General features: G+C 34.3%; 1 protein-coding gene across 1 annotated transcript; it reads right to left on the reverse strand.

The window, feature by feature from the left end:
* Positions 1–7428: 7428 nt before the first annotated feature.
* LOC111374979 (inositol oxygenase 5-like) lies at positions 7429–17219 on the reverse strand (the record flags this gene model as incomplete). Its single annotated transcript, XM_022997745.1, has 10 exons — positions 7429–7455; positions 7562–7643; positions 7734–7812; positions 7906–7975; positions 8103–8225; positions 8311–8363; positions 8449–8527; positions 8712–8792; positions 15829–15851; positions 17198–17219. Coding segments are annotated over 10 exons (639 nt in total), but the record flags the coding sequence as incomplete, so codon positions are not given.
* Between the last annotated feature and the right edge of the window lie 3570 nt (positions 17220–20789).

Here is a 20789-nt window from a genome sequence, read left to right on the forward strand (position 1 = left end):
ACATCTTGGCCAAGGATTTCATCATTGACTTAATTGAATGAAATGCAGATCATAATCTCCTACTATCTAAGAGTGACGAATCCTTTATTGATCAATCACAACCTTCATACGAATCTTAACGTATCTGAACGATATCGTATTAACGGCTCTTTTCAGAGTAACATCCAACACCGCCAAAGTATGACTGTCCTCATATACGGTACCATGACGACCTCAAGTCAAAGGACCAATTTCACTACCGAACGTTAGAGATTAACCACCGACACTCAGATAGTTATCCATGTGGAATCTCTCGACGGGTCTCCAATGTTTTGTTCTATAACAAACATCCACGTGTTCATTTAAGTGTCACCACACTTTAACTTGTGAGATCAGCTACTTACTTCACAAGTAAGAAATGTCACACGTGATGGTCTATCCGTAATAACGATATCCGTATCTCGTTATTACTTACGACCACGGATGATTTAAGATTCAATCTGATGTAATTTGTATCTCACAATCACAACTCCTTGTGATTAACAAATTACAAATATTTGAATCTACGGACTCTATTATTTATTTAATTGTCTATTAATTAAATAATAGATCTGTCATTTAATTGCATTAATTATATATAAAAGTATTTATGTCCAAAGTCGATTGGACCTAGGGCATAATACTTACACGAAGAACCAGATGAACTGCAGGGAGGCAAATCGGAAGGAGTGATGGTATTAGATAAGGATAATAAGGACAAGGCGACAGTGAACATGAGCGGTTAAAGAGTTGTTGGTAAGAGGAAGAAAATGAAATCGTTGGAGTGTGGGAAGATAAAGAAGGTAGAGGACGTCAAAGAAGACATTGATTGAGAAGATGGATGGTTCTTTTTTTTCTTTTTTTTAGCGGAAAAATAAAATAAAATTAGGTGTTTGGAGTTGAGGATGAGCCAACACTGTTTACTCAATATTCAGTGATTGGTCGGAGTTTACTCAATATGGTACTATCTACTTTAAGAAAAAGAAACAAATAAATTTGGAAAATTGAGGAAATATGGATATGAATCTTTTTACAACCATAATGTAATTATAATTTGTGGATCTTGACACAGGTGTGCCAAAATGTTTAAATGGGATTAACTTAGTAAAATGAAGGAAAAACAAGGATGATGTGCCATCTCTTTTTTTAGAATAAAAAAAAAAAGAAAAAAAAGTAAGAACTTTTTCTCTGGAAGATAATCATTATGTTTATTTAGTAGCATAATTATGTCTTGATGATGATAATGTAATTTTACAACTTTTTATGTTAAACATGTAGAATTAATAATAAACATAGTATTCGCATTGTAAAGCAGTTAATTTTTCTCCTCGTTCAGGAGGAAGTTTTGAATTAAATTGTTTTATCCATTGTATGTGATCAATGACACATGTTGAGGCTTAATTATTGGATGATTAATTATGTAAAATATTTGAAATATTGCAATGCAATCTTCGATTTTTAAGGATTTTTTTTTTCCTCATTTTTCACTTAACCTTTTTTATCATGGTCAATTTTCTTTGTTATTACGCATTGAGTTTTCATGATATTATTTCATTCTAGGACAAATGATACGCTATAAAAATAAGGTAACTACATTTTTTCATCAAATGCAAAGTGAAATTGTTTTAATCATTGAATACGGGACTTGTTATAAGCACTTTATTTTATATTCTTTTAAACATATTTCTGCTTCCATGCAAGGTGCAACCCCTTTTCCTAATTTATTTTTGTGTTATCTATGTTATTAATTTTTATTTTTATTTTTAGAATTTGTCTAGTACATAGACGGCAATTTTCCATTATTCCAAGTTTATATCGTGATGGAAAACCAATTCAAATATACTTTTTGTCATTTACTCATGATTTTTAATCTAGTTGCACTGATGGAAATTGAGAAAAAGAAAGAACAAAATCGATTTCATTTCACCGAAGAAGATGATTTCCACTAAGAAAATAATGGTGATAGGTGGTGTGGTGACTAGGGGTGGCACGAGACCCCCCTTAACTTTGGGGCTAATTTTTTCCCTCTCTAAATTTCTATATTTTTGTCTCAATTTTTGAAGTCATTATGAGATGTCAAACGAAGTCGAAATATTGCATTCTAAATATCATTTTGAAATGCTCAATGCCTAATTTTCTATGTTACTAATGGCGCGCGAAACAGTCAAATGGGAAGAATCCACACACGAGTGGTAGTTGACAATAGAAAATGTCCACTGACCAAACGAAAGTGATTTTACTATAAATAATTAAACACCGTTACAAATGATATTTACTATACAACAAAATATAAATGAAAAAAGTAATGTAGACCATTATCAATTTCATCGTATCAACTACTTCATGGGTACGGGATTCATTTCCAACAGTGTAATACATAGAGCATCGATGATTTATTTTATTTTTTTATGGTATTCGTCATCATGGATGTTTTAGTTGGAACAATTATAATTTGTTATAAAAACCCATATAGACACTGAAGTCACAATACATCATTTTAAGGTATAAAAATCTTAACAAGGTAGCCTCTCAGGGCGTAATCCAGTAGTACAAAGGGCATGAGTGAGGTAGTCTCAGCCTTGTTGATAGTCGCAGTGTGAGAGTTCGATTCCTGAGATATGTAATTTGATTCTTTATGGACACCAGTATACAGGCAAGTTATTGTTCCCTGACCTATTGGGGCACATCCCTCGATTTACTTCACTCACGATGCTCTAGGGGCGGGGCGGTGGGGGCCCTCAATATTGAAGTTCAACCTTTTTTTTTTTTTTTATTTTTAACAAGGTAAAAATTCAAAAGCATTCTTGTTTTCTCGTCTGTCTTGCATGAACACCAACACATGGCAAATTTGTTTTAAGGCATAAGTTAATCTTGTCTCATTCAAGATTTTCTATCGTGTCTCAATCAAAAAAATTTAACCACATAACTTGCATATGTGTCATTGTCACTGTCGCCTTACCTGACATGTGTGTGGCGGTTAGTGATTTGATATATGAAATAAGAAAAAAAAAATTCACAGTAATACATCAAATTACAAATCGTCATGTAGGATGTCACATAGAAGATTATCGTAGTGAGCGACAATGAATAGCATTACTACTATAATATTTATGCATAATATTATTAGGCCTCATTTGGTACCCTTTTTTTAAAATACATTTTTCTCTCTCTTCTTTTCAACCACACATTCTTTGTTAAAATAACATTACACGTAAATCAAAAACTTTTCCTTATTTTTCAACCACACATTTCTCATCAATTTACTATTCTAAAATGTATTTTTACAATAAAATCGGTATCAAACACCCTCTTAATTTCCTTTCTTTGGTAGGTTTTCTGTTAGTTTTCTCTTCGTGCAAATATAAACATTATTCTCTCAATAGAAACCTAGTTTTTTTGGTGGCTCAAAAATTTATTCTTCTCTTCTTTTGGTTAATTCATCAAATTAGTTTATATTGTTTACTTGGTAGCAGAGCCTATGGTTGAGTAAAATCTGTAGAGAAAATTGGTAAAATCTGTAGAAAATCATAACACAAAGTTCTGTCCCTACCCATTAACTCAACATGGTTTCTTATTTTCTGGCCGAACCAGACATTCTTTGAGAAAACTAAGACCATATCAGTGCTTTGCAGATCTAGAAGAACCTTCTGATTAGGCACATGATGGTGAACGACGAAGCGTAAGGTCACGCACGGAGTGTCTGCAGTAGAGAATGAGGATGAATGAGAATTTCGAGGTGAATCTAAAAGGCAGCTTCTTCCTTGGTGAGTTTTGATCATTTGGTGGTATTCGTTTGATTGTACTGTACTGTGCAATATATTATGGTGTTAGTTAGAGGCGGTGCATTGGTGGTTGATTTTCTTAGAATTTCGTGATTTGCTTGATTCATAGTTGATTATTTGTTGATTCTATAATGGTGATTAAAAGGGATAATTCACTTCAATTCATTAATGTCAGATTAAAATTGTAAAAATTATTCTTATTGGAGTATTGTGATAAGGAATTTCCTAAAAGGAAAAATGATACTGGGGTTATGTTAGTGGAATTGTTGTGAACACTGTTGATAATTATGTGACAAGGTTTGCTATGTGGGAGTCAAATGATGTGAAAATACATACTTGGATTCATAATTCTGTTAAGCAATTTATTGGTACACAGTTGGTGAAGTTTGAGCAAAAGAAGTTTGGGGTTACTTTCAGAAGTTATACACTAAATCTAAGTTTTCAAAACGGTATCGGTTGGAAATTGATATACAGGCTTTACAACAGAATAATACCAGTATTCTTGAGTTTTACATTGCTATGAATTCAATTTGGGACGAGTTGGCTCTTACAGAATCAGTAGGACTAAAAGCATGTAAAAAATATATTACTTTTATAAAGGAGTAGAGATTAGTTCAGTTTTTTATGACACTTCACAGTGATTTTAAGAGACTTAGAGGCTCTATCTTGTATCGCACTCCACTTCCTTCAGTTGATTCAGTGGTTAGTAAATTCGTGGCTAAGGAAACACGTTTGAAAATTCTTATAGAAGAAGTATCTCTTCCTCCATCTAACACGTCAGAATTAGCTGTACCATCTCGACCGTCCACATAGAATCAAAACCAAGGTTATATGAGAATTGTTAGTGATGAGGGTAACTTTTGAAAATAAATGCATATTGAAAGTCCTGATGTCCTAAACTATTGAAGAAACAACAATTACAACAACAATCATATCATCACAATGCTAACATAGCTGTCACAATGCTACCTGGTGACTCGTCTATACTTGGAGCACCACTTTCCTCCAATCCCATATTAACTGATTTAGCAGAGCTATTTCAAATTTTTTTAGCCACAGAGCTACATGTTATGTCAACTCAAATTTCTTGAATGACTTACGCCCTTCTAACTCGTCTGTGTCGTTATGACTGTTGATGGCACCCATTGCTCTGTCAACACATAATTTATTACTTTCAGACATCTATTATATTCCAACTCTTACTTTGAATCTTATTTATATTGGTCAATAATGTAATTTTGGATACTACATTCAGTTTTCTTCTATTGCTTGTCATGTGTAGGATCCTCGATCTTAGAAACTGATTAGGAAAGATTGTAGACAATGAGAGTTATATGTTCTGGACAATCTGAGAACACCACATGTTGCAGCATTTGGTGTTGACTTGTCATCTTTCTTTTTAAATTCCTCTTATTCTAATTTTTATTTGTGGCATTCTCTCATTGGACATGTTTTCACTAGTCGTTTGAAATTTTTAGTTTCTAAAAGTCAACTGGAAGATATACAAACTCACGATGCTTATTCTTGTTATTCAGAGTCCTTTTACTGTATTCTTTCCTCCATTCACAAGTTATTTGAATCTTCTTCATATAAAAAAGCTCTTCTGGATTCTCTTCGGCAACAGGTTTTGGCTGATGAACTCTCTGCTCTACATAAAACAAACACTTGGAATTTGGTTGCCTTACCTCCAGGTAAACATGCTAATGGTTTTTGTTAGGTTTATAAAAGTAAAACAAGATTTTACAGTTCAGTTGAGTTTTATAAGGCTAGATTGGTTACTAAATATTTTAATCAATAGCTTCATCTAGATTACAAGGATACTTTTGCCCCTATTTCCAGGATGATCACTGTTCGTACGCTTATTATAGTTTCATCTGTTCGTTAATGGAGTCTCTCTCAGTTGGGTATTAAAAATGCCTTTTTGAATGGAAATCTTCAAGAGGTTTTATATGATTCCTTTTCCTGGTCTTTCTCATACTTCTGGGTGTGTTTGTAAGTTCAAAAATGTACATTATGGCCTTAAACAAGCTCATCTTGCCTGATTTGAGAAATTTTCCATTGTTGTTACCTCTTTTGGCTTCACAACCAGTCATGACTCCACACTATTCTTTATGTGCACTTCAGTTTTTCGCATTCTGCTCTTACCGTATGTTGATGATATGATTATTATTGATGATGATGTTAATGGGTAACTGATTGAAAATCAAAATTGGCTCGTCGTTAATGACTTAGGTGTATTATCTTATTTTTTGGGAATCGAAGTTGCTTCTTTAGATAGATGTTATCTTCTCTTTCAATCTAAGTATATTATGGATGTTATTAAGCGTGCTCATCTTACTGATACGAAAACTACTGATACTTCTCTTGAATCCAATGTTCTTTATTCACCCTCTAACAGTATACACTTGACTAATCCAACTTTGTATCGCACCATTGTTGGATATTTGGTTTATCTCACCATCACGCTCCCAATATTGCTTATGTTATTTACATTGTTAGTTTGTTTGTTTGTTTCGGCTCCAATTAAAGTTCACTGCGAAGCTGTTGTTCATATTTTGCACTATCTTCGTGGTACTTGCTTTTAAAGTCTTCTGTTTCCCTCAACCTTCCCTTTGGTGCTCCATGCTTACTTTAATGCTGATTGGGCAAGTAACCCACTTATCATAAGTCCACTACTGACTTTTGTATATTTTTGGATGATTTCCTTATCTCTTGAAAGAGTTAGAAACAGTCTGTTGTGTTCTTGTTTCTCTACTCAGGCAGCGTATCGTGCTATGGAATCCACCACCACTAAAATTGTATGGTTACGTTAGTTACTTGCAAATGTGGGTGTTCCTTCTTCCTTTCCAACCCCTATGTATTGTGACAATAAAAGAATTATTTAGATAACTCACAACTCTGTATTTCATGATCACACAAAGCATATTGAGATTAACTATCATTTGATTTGCCATCATCTACATACTGGCACCATTTTCCTACCTTTTGTTATATATATATATATATATTAGTTTCCATTTTTGGTAGGTTTCCTTTTTATTTTAGTCTTCTTGTATACATAAACATTATTTTTTCATTTAAAACCTAGTTTTTTGGCGGCTCAAGAATTAGTTCTTCTTCTCTTCTTTTGGTAGATTCATCTAATTAGTTTATATTGTTTACAATTTGCTTATCACCTAACTTTATTCGTTGCCTAACTTTGTAAAATTATCGTTTGTCATTGTATGAGTTTCCACTTGCATAAACAAGGGAATGGAGGCCAAGCGATTTGGCAACATTCTTACATTATTATTAGCCAATCTTCTATTGAATTTTTTTTTCCAATTAAAAATGAATATTTTTCTTTAAATAGAATATATAAAAATTGTTTTACTAGAAAATAGATTATCTCATCTTATACAATATTTTACCAACAAGAGAAAATTAATATAGAAGAAAAATCACCAAAGTGATAGGACATTACATCGAGAACAAAGGAACTTTACACGACTCTTTAAAGATAAACATTTAACCAGTGCAATTTTATTTTATTTTTTTTTGCCTGTTTACATCAAATCTTGAGTTTATTAAGCAAACAAAATTTGTCTTCCGCTTGCCCAGTATTTCTTCATGTATTTTACCAAAATTTTCACCATCTAAGTTTGGCTGGGAAATACTGCAAAAAGATTAAAAATAAAAATAAAAAAATTGCTGCATCTTACTAAGGAGAAAATTCAAATATGAAAATTTGTTCTAAAATGAATGGCCAAAAAGGCACATACCTTTTCAATGAGGGAAAGGTAGTAAGGCTTTACTCTTTCAACATCGACACGAACTTTGCTCTTACTATAAAGGTCATATTTACTGCAAATAAAAAAAAAAATTCAAAATGTTGAAGTCTATCGAATTGTTTAGAAAATTACATTAAAGAAAGCTTGAGAAAACGAAATTTACTTGAATAAATGAAGCCACTTCAAATTCTCTACATCTTCCTCATTCATCAAATATGTACAAGCTCCTGACTTGTGTAGAGCTGCATTATATTATTCAATCTCAGTCATACAATTTAGCAATTACATCATATGCTTAATTAGTCTTAAGAAAAGTTATTCGACTTGTCACTTAAGGTAAAAAGAGTGGTATCGGATGATAAATAATGCAGCTGAAGGCAGCGTCGTTCCATTTTCTGTAGCTACCTGAAAATATTGAGAACGTGGCCACGTCAAAATTAAGCAGTTATGGCATGTTTGTTATGCTCAATCGGTAGGACAATGTTGGACGAGCTTGAAGAAGAAAAAACTTGTAAAATTTTGTTCGTCTTACCATGTACATGTAGTCATCATGGCCCCAAGACATCACAACATTTTCTGGTCCACATCCTTCTTGGTAAATTCCATTCTTAGTGCTATGAACAGGGTTTTTGGAATCTGGATTGTCCTTGAAATACTGCAGCACATTAATATTTAATTAAGCATCAGCCAAATCCTTTGCAATATAGAAAATGGGGGCAAAATGTGCAATAATTAATTACTTTGTGGTGAACAATGGATTCATCAAATGCACAACCAAGTGGGAATGTGTCTCCTGTGATGTTACAAAATTTGGTTTGTCATATTGGAATGATAATTCAAAATTATAAGAATTTCGACGATAATAATGCAATACTCACCAACAACAGCCCATTGAGGAAGCTCTCCAAACTCCGTAAGAAGAACTTTTCCAAGATCTGCAGCCGACGAAAAAATGATCTTTAGAATAGATATGAAACTCCAAACATGTTTTGCATGGTGTAATGATCAGAACTCGATAGTTTTATATCTTTTTTAATATTGTCCAGTACTATAGAATTCACTTCACCTTAAGGTGCATTGCATGGAAATAAAATCTTGATCTTATTAGAATATGTCTAAGGAATGTTAGTTAGTATATAACATGAATAAGGCCAGTCAAATGTAACCAATTTTCATTAGGATAATCTTTTCTAATTGCTTCTGCTGTCTGCAACAAATGCTGCTATAATTGGAAATTAAGTATTTCCCATTGTTTTAAAACTTATAACCTTGTTCTAAGATTGGCCCATTGTGTTAAAACTTATAACCTTGTTTTAATTTTGTCCCATTGTGCAATAATTGAAAATTAAATAATCCATGTTTAAATTTTCTCAAGTTCACACTCACCACTAATTATTCGACTATTATAATTTAATTGATTTAAATTCGCCAGGTGATTATTTTTTCGTCATTCGTGTTCAGTTCATCACTGCAAAGATTAGTCGTCTTTCCTTCTTTCAGTTAAAAATATCGATCAATTTGAAAATAATACCATTTAAAATTTATACAATTTCCCCAAAAAAAAAAAACAATATTAATTTCTATTGCCTTTATTATTCTAATCACCACATAAAGTTAATTGATTTTGTTCATAAATTATGAGTGTATTTGAATATGTTACTTTTTTTCTTACTCTTATGTGACGTAATAATTCTTCTTTTGTTAATTTTAAAATAAATGTTAAATGACATACTAGGGAAAGTAAATTTATTTTGATTTCATTAAATTTGATATATGTTAAATTAATATTAACTTATTCTAATTAATTAGTTGGTTCAAAATATCGTCCATCTCTATCAACTTTTTCAATAAAATTCTTATTTTGCCTTGGTCTTTTTTACTTTTGTGGCTCCGTTCAGTCAACATGAAAACGAATACCATATTAAACTTTCATCCAGTCAAAAGATATAGTCCCGTTTTATTAAGAAATTTTGTGGTAAAATGATTATAGTCATTAATGTAAAAACAATTTTTTTTAAAAAAAAAGTAAATTTCATGAAACTATTCTCAATTATTCATCCACTCAAAGCATGTTTGTGGTTACTTAATTAAAAGTCACTTTTGTAAAGAGTAGGTTAAGACTACTTTCATAACATAAGATTTGTTAGTAAAAACGTAACTTTAAAACTCATGTTTAGCAGCTTAAGTAATAACATCTCTTCACAGCAATTGATCTTTTTCTTTCCTTAGGCATTTTCTAGCAGCATTAATAAACTCATTTGTTGCAGACAGCAGAAGCAATTAGAAAAGATTATCCTAATGAAGATTGGTTACATTTGACTGGCCNGTGGAGAATAAGATATTCTTTAGCAAACGACAGTTACACACAAGGCTTCAACTTAAGGCTTTGAAAGAGAAGTTTCATTTCAAAGTTAAAAAGTCGAATCATAAATCTCTTACTGTGTGTTGTGTCGATACTACATGCCATTGGCTAGTACGAGCTTCTAAGATAAAAACTTCAGAAATCTTTACGATTCGAGAGTACATACCTGAGCACACATGTTCTCTAGACGTTCGACGAAATGCACAAATTCACGCAACGAGTGCAATAATTGGGCATCACATAATGCGAAGGTTGGATGATGCAAACCAATCATACGTTCCTGCGGGTATTATTGGGGATATGGAACGTGAGTTTAGTGTACGGATTACCTACAACAAAGCGTGGAGGGCTAAAGAGAAGGGACTTCGATTTCTTCGTGGTACACCCGAAGAAAGTTTCCAGAAATTGCCATCATATTGTCACATGTTAACCGACAAAAATCCAGGAACTATTGCACACATTGAACTCGACTCGAGTAATAGGTTCTTGTACTTCTTCTTAGCGTTCGGGCCTAGTGTACGTGGTTTTCGAGAATACATGAGGCCAGTAATTTGTGTTGATGGAAGTCATTTGAAGGGCCAATATAAGGGAACACTACTAGTAGCTGCAGCGCAAGATGCTAACCTACAAATATATCCTCTTGCGTGGAGTGTTGTCGATGGGGAAACAAATGCATCGTGGTATTGGTTCTTTGCAAAGTTGAAAAATGCCATTGATGATCCAAACCAGCTAGTGTTTGTGTCAGACAGGAAGAAGAGTATTAAGCGGGCAATTACGAGGTTGTTCCCACTTTCTCACCACGGTGCCTGCATCTGGCATATCGAGAAAAATCTTATTGCAAGGTATAGCACATCCACTGCACGATCCTTTGGAGCCGTAGTTTAGCCCGCTTGAGAGCTTCCGTGTTCAAGCAGAGACAAAGCAGGCAAGAAGGAATTTGATCAGTTTATGACACAGATAAGAACCATTCGACCGTCAATGGCATCTTACTTGGAACGTGTCAGTATATCCACATAGTCACGGGCACATTTTGTTGGTAATCGGTACAACGTTATGACGAATAACATTGCGGAGTCACTGAATTCAGTCCTAAGGCGACAAAGAAGTTTCCATATAACCTCGTTAATCGAAAATATTACGTCATTGATGCAACGATGGTTCTACGAGAGAAAAAGTGCATCCACGAAATGTAGTACAACTGTGACACCAAAAATTGATGATGAATTGAGAAAATCATTCGACGTCGGTGCAACTTTACCAGTACGAAATTTGGACGAACTCGTTTTTGAGGTAGGTATAGCTACCGAACTTTGTACTGTCGACCTTATAGGTAACACACGTTCATGTCGAGAGTTTCAGATGCAACAAATCCCATGTTCACATGCATCCCGAGCTGCTTGCGCAAAAGAAAAATCATTGTATGATTTGTGCTCCTTTTACTACACCACAGAATATTGGCGAGCTGCGTACAATGAAGTTCTTCACCCCGTTGGCCGAGAGTCAGATTGCGTTGTTCCTCAGTCTATTTGTTCCGTCGAAGTTTTGCCCCCGAATATACGTAGAGCACCAGGTCGACCTCCTACCCAACGTCAACGGTCAAGAACTGAAAGGTCCACGTTGAGACGAAAATGCGGCCGATGTGGGGGTTCTGGACATAACAGGCAAACATGTCAGAATTCGACATCTTTAAGTGACACGTATACTTGAATGACATTGTGTATTCTGATCGTCAAATGCCCTGATAACATGAATTATCAATGTTTTGAATTTTTTTTCTTTTGTATTACTTGCTTTCTACCTCTTATTTTAAATGTTGTTGAATATATTTTTGACTTCTACTTCTTTCTGTTTCTTTCTTCGTTCTCTCTTGATATCACTTATTTGCAATTGCTTGTTGTAAAATTAAATTTGTAATATATTTTGAATCCTTTATACGGATTCCTCCCATTTTTTGTGATTTTTCTCTTATATTATTCTAGTCGTTCAAAATTTTATAGTGCACAAACAGGAAAATTCGTATGGGCATTCACTAAATACAAACAACACTTCATTTTTGAATGTCATACTGGATACAAACAAGAGAGGCCAGGTTTGGGGTATAACCACCAACAAGGGAAATGGTGCTTACATATATTCTTATGAACATTTCACTACGATATCATTTTGTTCATCATATAAGTGAATAAGTATATATCTATTTCATCACTGAGATTTTCTTAATCATTGTAGACACAATGTGGTAATGGATACAAAAACAAGCTATGAATGACTCGTTCTCCTAAGTCATTGGACCAGACAAAATGGTAATCACAACAAAAGGAAGCCATAACTCCAATACATATCGTAGACAACTATTATACAAAATGGTGATCACCCAAAAAATTATCCATCACCTATATGGATTTTATAGCACTACTATATGTACGTAAACATTTCACTTACGATGATTGCATCTTCTACATATCCTCTACGACGGACAAAGAGGACATATCACTGTCGTACTCCTCGTTGGAGCTTATGATGATCACATCTTCATTTATTACGGGAACTGCTCCAACATTTTCATCCAACAACACATGATGTGCTTCCGGTTGGACTGGTACTGGGACGATCTCACGATGAACTTGAATTGGTTCAATTTCGTCGATTAGATTCGAAAAAGGGATTGGTTGAAGGCAAACCCTACGATGGCGGTTCGAAGGTTGACAAACATATGGAACAAAAATATTGCTTTCATCATTCGAGTCCGAGTCACTGATGATCGAGTTGTCCGCGGACGACCCAGGGGGGTCGAAAGTGATAGTAACATCAAGAGCAGGAGTATGTTGAGTTGATGAAGACATAATCAATGGAAAAACTAACTAGTGCTATGACTTTGTTAAATTCTCGTATGTACATATTTAAGTAAAGTTCAACATTTTATACTGGAGAAACACTTGTCCGTTGAATGCACGATAAGATATCTCACCAACCAATATGGTTGAAGTCATTGATGGTGATTATTTTACAACTTTTTTTCACATCAATATGGTTGAGAACGTACTTGTGCTTGGCATACCAACTCTAACTGCTATAGTAATTATAAAGCTGCTTGCTACAGTTTTCGCAGTTAATACATCATTTGGTTGCCTTCACTCTTAGTTAAATTTGGTTGGATCATATTTATGTTGACATTTGATGCCTTCTCGACATTTGTAATGTCGTTATCGACATTAAATAGCTGTTAATCTCGACACTTGACATTACGAATGTCTAGAACGACACTTGGACCAAAATACGATATTTCTCTGCATTTCTTCGATTTTCGGACGTTTGATATGTCGTTCTCGACATTACATAGCTGTGAATCTCAACACTTGATATTTCATTTGTCTAGAATGACACTTCGAGAACATAATACATACCACCATATAAATCGAAATATACAAACCACTGTGTAAACCAAAATACATTTTACGTGCCACCACATAAAATCAAAATTCATGTTATGTACCACCACATAAAGCAAAATACATATTGCAAAAAGCGGTATCATGAACCGGCTGATCATCAACAGTTACACAAGCGAAGTACAGTTCAGCCACGACAACTGTTTCACTATCGGGGATAAAGAAAGTATTCGTTATTCAAAAAATCGACCGCAATCTTTCTTCTGTATATTGACATTCTCTCTGCTGAAACTGATTCTATTGGATACCCGAGAATGAAGCATTCTATATATTTGAGTACAAACATTATACAATTTGGCATGTACAATAAATGATTTTTCGTTAGTCTAAATTAGTATATACAATAGATTAACTACGGTAGTAAATAACAAGAGTTGAAATGCTCACCCATTGTTCGCACACGGTAGATAAGGTATAATCTCCATCTTCATTGGATCATTTATATGTTTCTTTATATCTCGTCTGGTGGACAGGGGTTCGCACTGCAATAATGTTTGAACGACTGTGCATATTGCTTCTGCGTGAGCCTTGATTGCATCAGGTGTGTGAACATTATTGCTGCAGTCGTATATATAGAATTTCCATTCACGAATATTGACCAGAAACAGATAACATTCATTCCCTGGATATGCACTTGGAATTAATAAATACTTGCATCCCATTCACGAACGACCAGCTACAGGCAATGTACCGTTGACATACCTTGTAGGCGAGTTCCATCTGATTCACCTGTCTGGTTATATTCCATGTGCCACCTCATTTGCTGACAACACTCCTCTTCAAATTGAAAATTCAAAATTGCATATTTTTTATTGACGAGAGTACAATCTTCATTCATACGCTGCCTCAATAACTTCAGCTCCAACTCAATATGCTAATGCAATAAATATATGTAACATATATTATACATATTAACTACGAAATTTAATTTATTGTGATTGCAAACCTTCACTCACCGCAATATTCAGTGGTTTCTTTAAACTTTCTTGTGTTGTAATTTGACAAATTATAAATTTCTTTTTAATTCATTTTGTTCCATTAAAATTTTATATTCACAAAAAAAATATATTAACGTTTTGTACAATTCAAATTTTATGTTGAAAAAAAAATGTTCGATAAATTTCTTTAATTTATTAAAACTGATCGAGTTAATCAATTTTTCCTCACTAACTGCTAAGTAGCACGAAATTTATTTTATTTCCACATACATGATCACACAAAATGACACATATGTTCACATATTATTGAAAACAAAAATATAAGGGATGTTAACATTTATATTGAAACAATATATTTCTTGACATTTCACTCATTTCTTGACATTTGACGTGTAGTTCTCGACATTAAATGTCTACTAATCTGGACACTTGACAGTACATTTGTATAGAACGACATTTCAACTAAAGTATAGGATTTCTCCACATTTCATTAGAACATTGACATCTCCTACTCCACTATATGAGATAATAAAGTTATAAACTATTTTCAACCACCGGTTTACATCCATAAAATATTACATACCACCATATAAACAAAAATATGCAAACCACTGTCTAAACCAAAATAAATTTTCCGCACCACGACATAAACCAAAATACATATTGAAAAACCACCATATAAATCAAAATAGGTAAACCTCTAAATTCTACGCATCCCTCTTACCCCTCTTGCGACCAGATCGTGTGTGGCGTCTTTGTGTTTACACTAGCCTTCTTCAGCCTCAACGATCGAGGTCTATGTGTAGGTGGATCAGCTGCCATCGAAGGTCCAGAAACGGTGCTATCATGAACCAGTTGATCATCAATGGTCACACCAACTGTAGGTACAACGGCTGGTGCCTCTTTCACAATATCACAAGCAATATATACTGACCCAAGTACTCCAACCCCACCTCCTGACGTTATGGACACATCAGGGATATTGCAAACAACTGGTTCGGTTGCCTCTCCGACATCCTGTCTGTCTGCAAAAATATTGGGAGTGAAAACATCATGTCGGGGCTCATCTCCACTGCGATCATCATGACCAAATCCACCATACTCAGCACCAACATTGTGTTGTCCAATTTCTGTAGCAACTTCATCAAACCTTCGTCGAAGAACATTCATCTCATCAGTGACATGATTTCTCAAACCACACACATGACCTCCCAGATCATTTTGGAGACTAGCGAATCTTGTGTTTATTTCTTTCCTCAAATCCCCCATCTTGCTCTCAAATGCCTCCCGTTGCTCATTCAAGATAACTCTTATCTCATTTAAAGACACATGTCTTTCAACGATGGGATCCCCATACTCTTCTTCTCTGCCTTCAACCAGATGCAAACCTCGATGACGAGGTCCACCTTTGTTGCCTCTCTGGGATTTATTTGATCGATGGTTGTTGTCATCGTTCCGTATGACATCATCGTCAACTGGACAAGCTTGTATTTCTATTGATTGAGCAACAAGATCATCTAAAACGGGGTCGGCTGCGTCTTCCAACGGAACTAGATCGACGAAGTACGACTGTAATTCTTTTGCAGCAGTTGCTCGCAGCGTAGCCCACAAGTGCACCTACAGGAGAAGAAAAATAGGTGAAATGAAAAAATATATATTGCGGAGTGTAAGGCAATTAAGTATGTAAATCGCCTACATTTGTCTTCTCAAAAAAATCTGAATATGTTCAGGAATGAGGTTGTTTCATGCCAGACCACCGCAACATCCTCGGGACATCGTCACAAGTCTTACTCGAGAATCAAGCTCCCAACTCCGAAATTGCCTCGTACGTCCAAATCTGCATGACATTTGTAACAGTAATAAACATATTTGGAGATAAATAACAATGAGCGATGAGAAGAATTGAAATGAACCAAAATAGATGTATACCTGGACAGCAAGAGGGAATCCGTACAATGTGTAGGTCATCCTATCACAATCATTCACTTTTACCATGTCCGCCTTTCTTCCCCATCCACGTAGTAGTGATTTGATGAGAAGTTGAAAACATACTGTCCCCCATGGGTAGGCATTGAAAAAATCCAAGTCGTCAACGATGGAAAGAGTTGTCGAATTTATTCCTACATTTCGATCTCTTGAATTAAATACCCCTTCAATAATTAGTGCCAACTCAAGCTTGTAATGATCGTTACGGTTGGCACATTTCAAAAAAGCTTTCTCCAGGTCGCTACACGTTATTCGGTCCATATTAGCAAACATTTTATCTTGTAGACGGGTTTTCTCTAGGATTTTGTCAACTTCGGCACCTTTAGGCACTGGACTGCACTTCAAGCCAGTAATTAGTGCGAACTCCGGTAGTCCAAATCGTGCAAACCTTTGGTTCACCTTGAACCAAGCCTCAAACCGCTTTCGGCATACCACCGATCTGTTTACCATTTCATGAATTCATTGAGCAGATAGTTTCAATTCCCGTAACCTTGCAACATGTCCTATACAACTGTCCTCCAACTGACGCTTTTGCTGTGGATCCAATTTGTTGAGGACAACTGATATATATTTTGTATTGCTCACTTGCGACACATGGGCCGGAACACGTTCTTCCTCCGGAATATTATATTGGTGTGTCATACTCATCTACAAATGAAAACAATATTTTAACAAATACTATGAGAACGTACAAATGAAATCAAATATAACATTCTTGTTAAAATGCAGTGCAAGAAAAATAATTTTTACAATACAATGGTTTGATAAAATATCATATCTAAACTAAGTTGTTTAATTGTTGAAATTAAAACAAACCTAACTTCTGATCTGAAGCTATCATGTAACCATTTTATAGTTGATCACCATTCAAACAGTTCAAAAGTATATACACAATCTTCTACAATTTCATTAAGTTAATTGCCTAATTTAGATATGCAAATAAGTCGAAAATACAATATTCTTTAACAAAATAAATAACAACAACATAGCCTTGTATTAAATAAATTTAGAGCTAACTACAACAGACCATACGCAAAATCAAGTATACATGACGTAAGATTTGACAAAGTTTTCTATCTGTTATCAACCTATCACAGTCTTCTTCCATAAGAAACCATCAATATACAAATGCAACCCTCAACAAGATGCATAACAAATTTGATGCGAAAATGAAGCCATTTAGTTGCTGATTAGCATTCAAACGGTCTTAAGAGTGTATAATAGCAACACAATCTGTGTCATTTCATCATGTTTATTGCCTAACTCAGATGCGAAATATGCCTCAAATGGAGTATTCTTCACTTCGTACTAGTGTTATTTATCATCCAGCAGCATCAAATTTAGTTCACATATAGATTATATCTCAAAAGTAAAAATACAATAACAGGGACAACAGAAAGTACAATCATTTTCCTGATTTCTTTAAACACTTTACCTCTTCAACCTTTTTGACAGTATCTCGCATGTACCACTTTTTATCTCAAATTGTATCAACAGTTAGTATTTGCTCGCCCAATAGAATAGAGACACTCAGTGACCTTGACATCAATTTATGTTAAACTAGCCAAATCTTAGGATTTAGGAAGATGGGAGACTTGGGGAAGTGAAAAAAAATAACGAAATAAAAAAAAATAACGAAATAAACTTACTCTATAGCACTGGACTCTGAAGTGTGGTGGGCAAACGGCAACTGGGAAAATAAGAGAGAAATGTACAGGCTCGTTGTCGGCGAGTTGGGTCAGAGTGAAGATTGAGAGACTGAGAGTGAGAGTTAAGAGGACTTAGTTTAGGGCTTCTTTTATTTTTTCATTCCCCCGCCTTCATTTCTTTTTTTCTTTTTTTTTTGTATTCGGGTCGAGTTATATCAGGTTTTCCATTTTTTACCCATAACTCGATCCAATTCGACCCGCACCTACTTGACCCATAACCCGACCCACATCGACCCACACCTATCCAACCCAGGCATTTAATGCTGATTGACATTTCTACGCTGATTGACATGAATAGTGATATGAAAAATTTTGAATTCTTGTGTGAAAATAATATTTCTAACAGGGGTATTTTCGTCTACATAATTCGAAAATGGACATTGACAAAATTGTGGACATTTTGGTAAATGACTCGCTGAAAATGGACATTACGTGAAATTTCCTCTTTAATATATATACTAAAACCTCCTTAGTCAAGAAGAAATCTCGTGGTTCTTTTATTTTTATTTTTTTCAAATTTTTTATGGTTGTGTTTCAAGAAGGAGACCATGAATCAATCACTAGTATGTATACAGAACATGTGATTGGGTTGGAATTTTAGTTTGTGCATTGATTCAGCCAAGGTTTATGCCATAATTAATCAAATATTTAGATGGCACTCACTCTAATAGTAATGCTCACTTATTGAGCTATGACATAAATAATTTACTAGGCATAGATGGGAAATTAGGTCAACTTATGAATTTAATATATCATATTTATCCCTCCTTTCATAGCACTCTAACAGCGTTTTTGGACAAAATCCGTGATTGGGGATAAGATTTAGTTAGTGAAAGGTTAAAAAATAAGAATATGATTAAATAAAAATAAAAATAAAGGTATAATATGATATTAATTAAAAGTTAAGGACCTGTAATGAATTAAAATATGGTGCATTTATAAAATGATGTGACAAGAATATAAAGTTTTTTTCAAAGAACAATGACAAATATATTGCCATGTAGATCTAGACTAGTGATTTTTTTATTTTTTATTTTTAGAAAAATAATTTTCACAATTAAATCTTGATCATTTGAATTTTTTTTCAAGAAAATTTGCAAACATTATCACTCGAGTAATTGGACTCAATACGAATACAATATATTCAATAGAATCTAGTTAGAAGATTTGAAATAACATGGAATTTTAGATAAAACAATAAACATTAGAGGAAAAGAGCTTAAATGGCTTAGTACGATGCACATAAGAATTTATTCAATCAGGGTTGGGCAAAAGTGCTTATCGACTTTTCCTAATCGAGTAGAACAAAGAACTCAAGAAACCTTAACATGATCAAAAACACATCCTCTGTATGATCGCGAAGGTGACAAAAAATCTTAAACAAGGTTAAGTAACTTAAGTGCTAGTTAACTCATGGTTCTTGTAAGTAGTCTGAGTATTGCGTTTAATTAGGGCTTGTACTCCATGCTAGAATCCAAAATTTTCTCTACATTTTCTTGGTAGCTTTTCTTGTCATTTTTCCTCCCCTCATTCCATTTCACCAGTAGTGGAACGACAATATCCACAATATAGGGGTAACAAATATTGAATTGACAAAATATACATATATTTTATATTCATTACTAGGACAATTGTCACCTCGACTCCTTTTCTCGTGGCTCTGCCACAACTTTCACCCAACTTAATTTCCTTCAACCAAACATAGCCCATCTCATAAACTTCGTGTTGCCATGTACGTGCATGGTGTGTCGCTACAAGATACTTACATGTATGTCCGGTAAAATTGATAAAATTATATTAAAATCTTTTAAATGTTGCAACTAAATATACCAATGTTCAATTAAAAAGAAACTTTTTCAGCCTCCGAGGCATAACCAAGTGGTACAAAGAATATGAGTGAGGTAGTCTCAGCCTTGTTGGTTGCCGCAGTGTGAGGATTCGATTTCTGAGATATGAAATTGGATTCTTTGTGAGCACCAATGTACAGACAAACTCTTATTCCGTTATTGACCTCCCTCACGATATTCCAGAGGTGGGACGATGAGGCCCCTCAAGATTGGAGTTCAACCTTTTTAAAAAGAAACTTTTCCTTTTCTTTCTTCATTTCTTATTATTCATTTGGCAAGCCTTTCACTCATATCAAAACCTCCCTAGTTAAGAAGAGAATTTTGCCTCCTTCCTTCTTTTTCTGTTCCTTTTTCCCCTATATCCACTTTATGCATTGATTTACCCAAAGTTTATTCTAAAGCTAAGAAAATTAGGTGCTATTCTGTGCTTGTAAAATTTGGAGCACATGCCTTCATAAATTCCATCTCCACGTGTGCCAATACTTGCTCCCTCTTATGGTAATGCTCTATTATTGAGCTATTACTTAAATAGTTTAAGTACCCATAGATGGCTATGAGTGTTTAAATTAGGTCAAGCTATGAAATTTGACCATGTTAGACAAATTTAAAAAGTTCATTACCTCGAAAAAATTTATCTAACATGCTACGCTGATAGGGTTTATTGACGGGGAATTGAACAGAGCGCCACTATCAAGTATCAATAAACCCTATTTGAGTGATTTAATTGAAAATTTTAACACCGAAAGACCTGCTTATTAGGAAGTTAATTATGAAGTTTTGTCAATTCATAATAATTTTAGTGGGGGTTCGATTCCCGTAACATGGAATTAGACTTCTTGTAGGCACTGTGTACAGACAGTTCTTGTTCCTTAACCTCTTGAGACACATTCCACAATTTACCTTCCTCACAAAACTCTAGAGATGGGAC

The sequence above is a fragment of the Olea europaea genome, chromosome 2 (genome assembly GCF_002742605.1).
Source record: "Olea europaea var. sylvestris chromosome 2, O_europaea_v1, whole genome shotgun sequence".
Lineage (NCBI taxonomy): Eukaryota > Viridiplantae > Streptophyta > Magnoliopsida > Lamiales > Oleaceae > Olea > Olea europaea.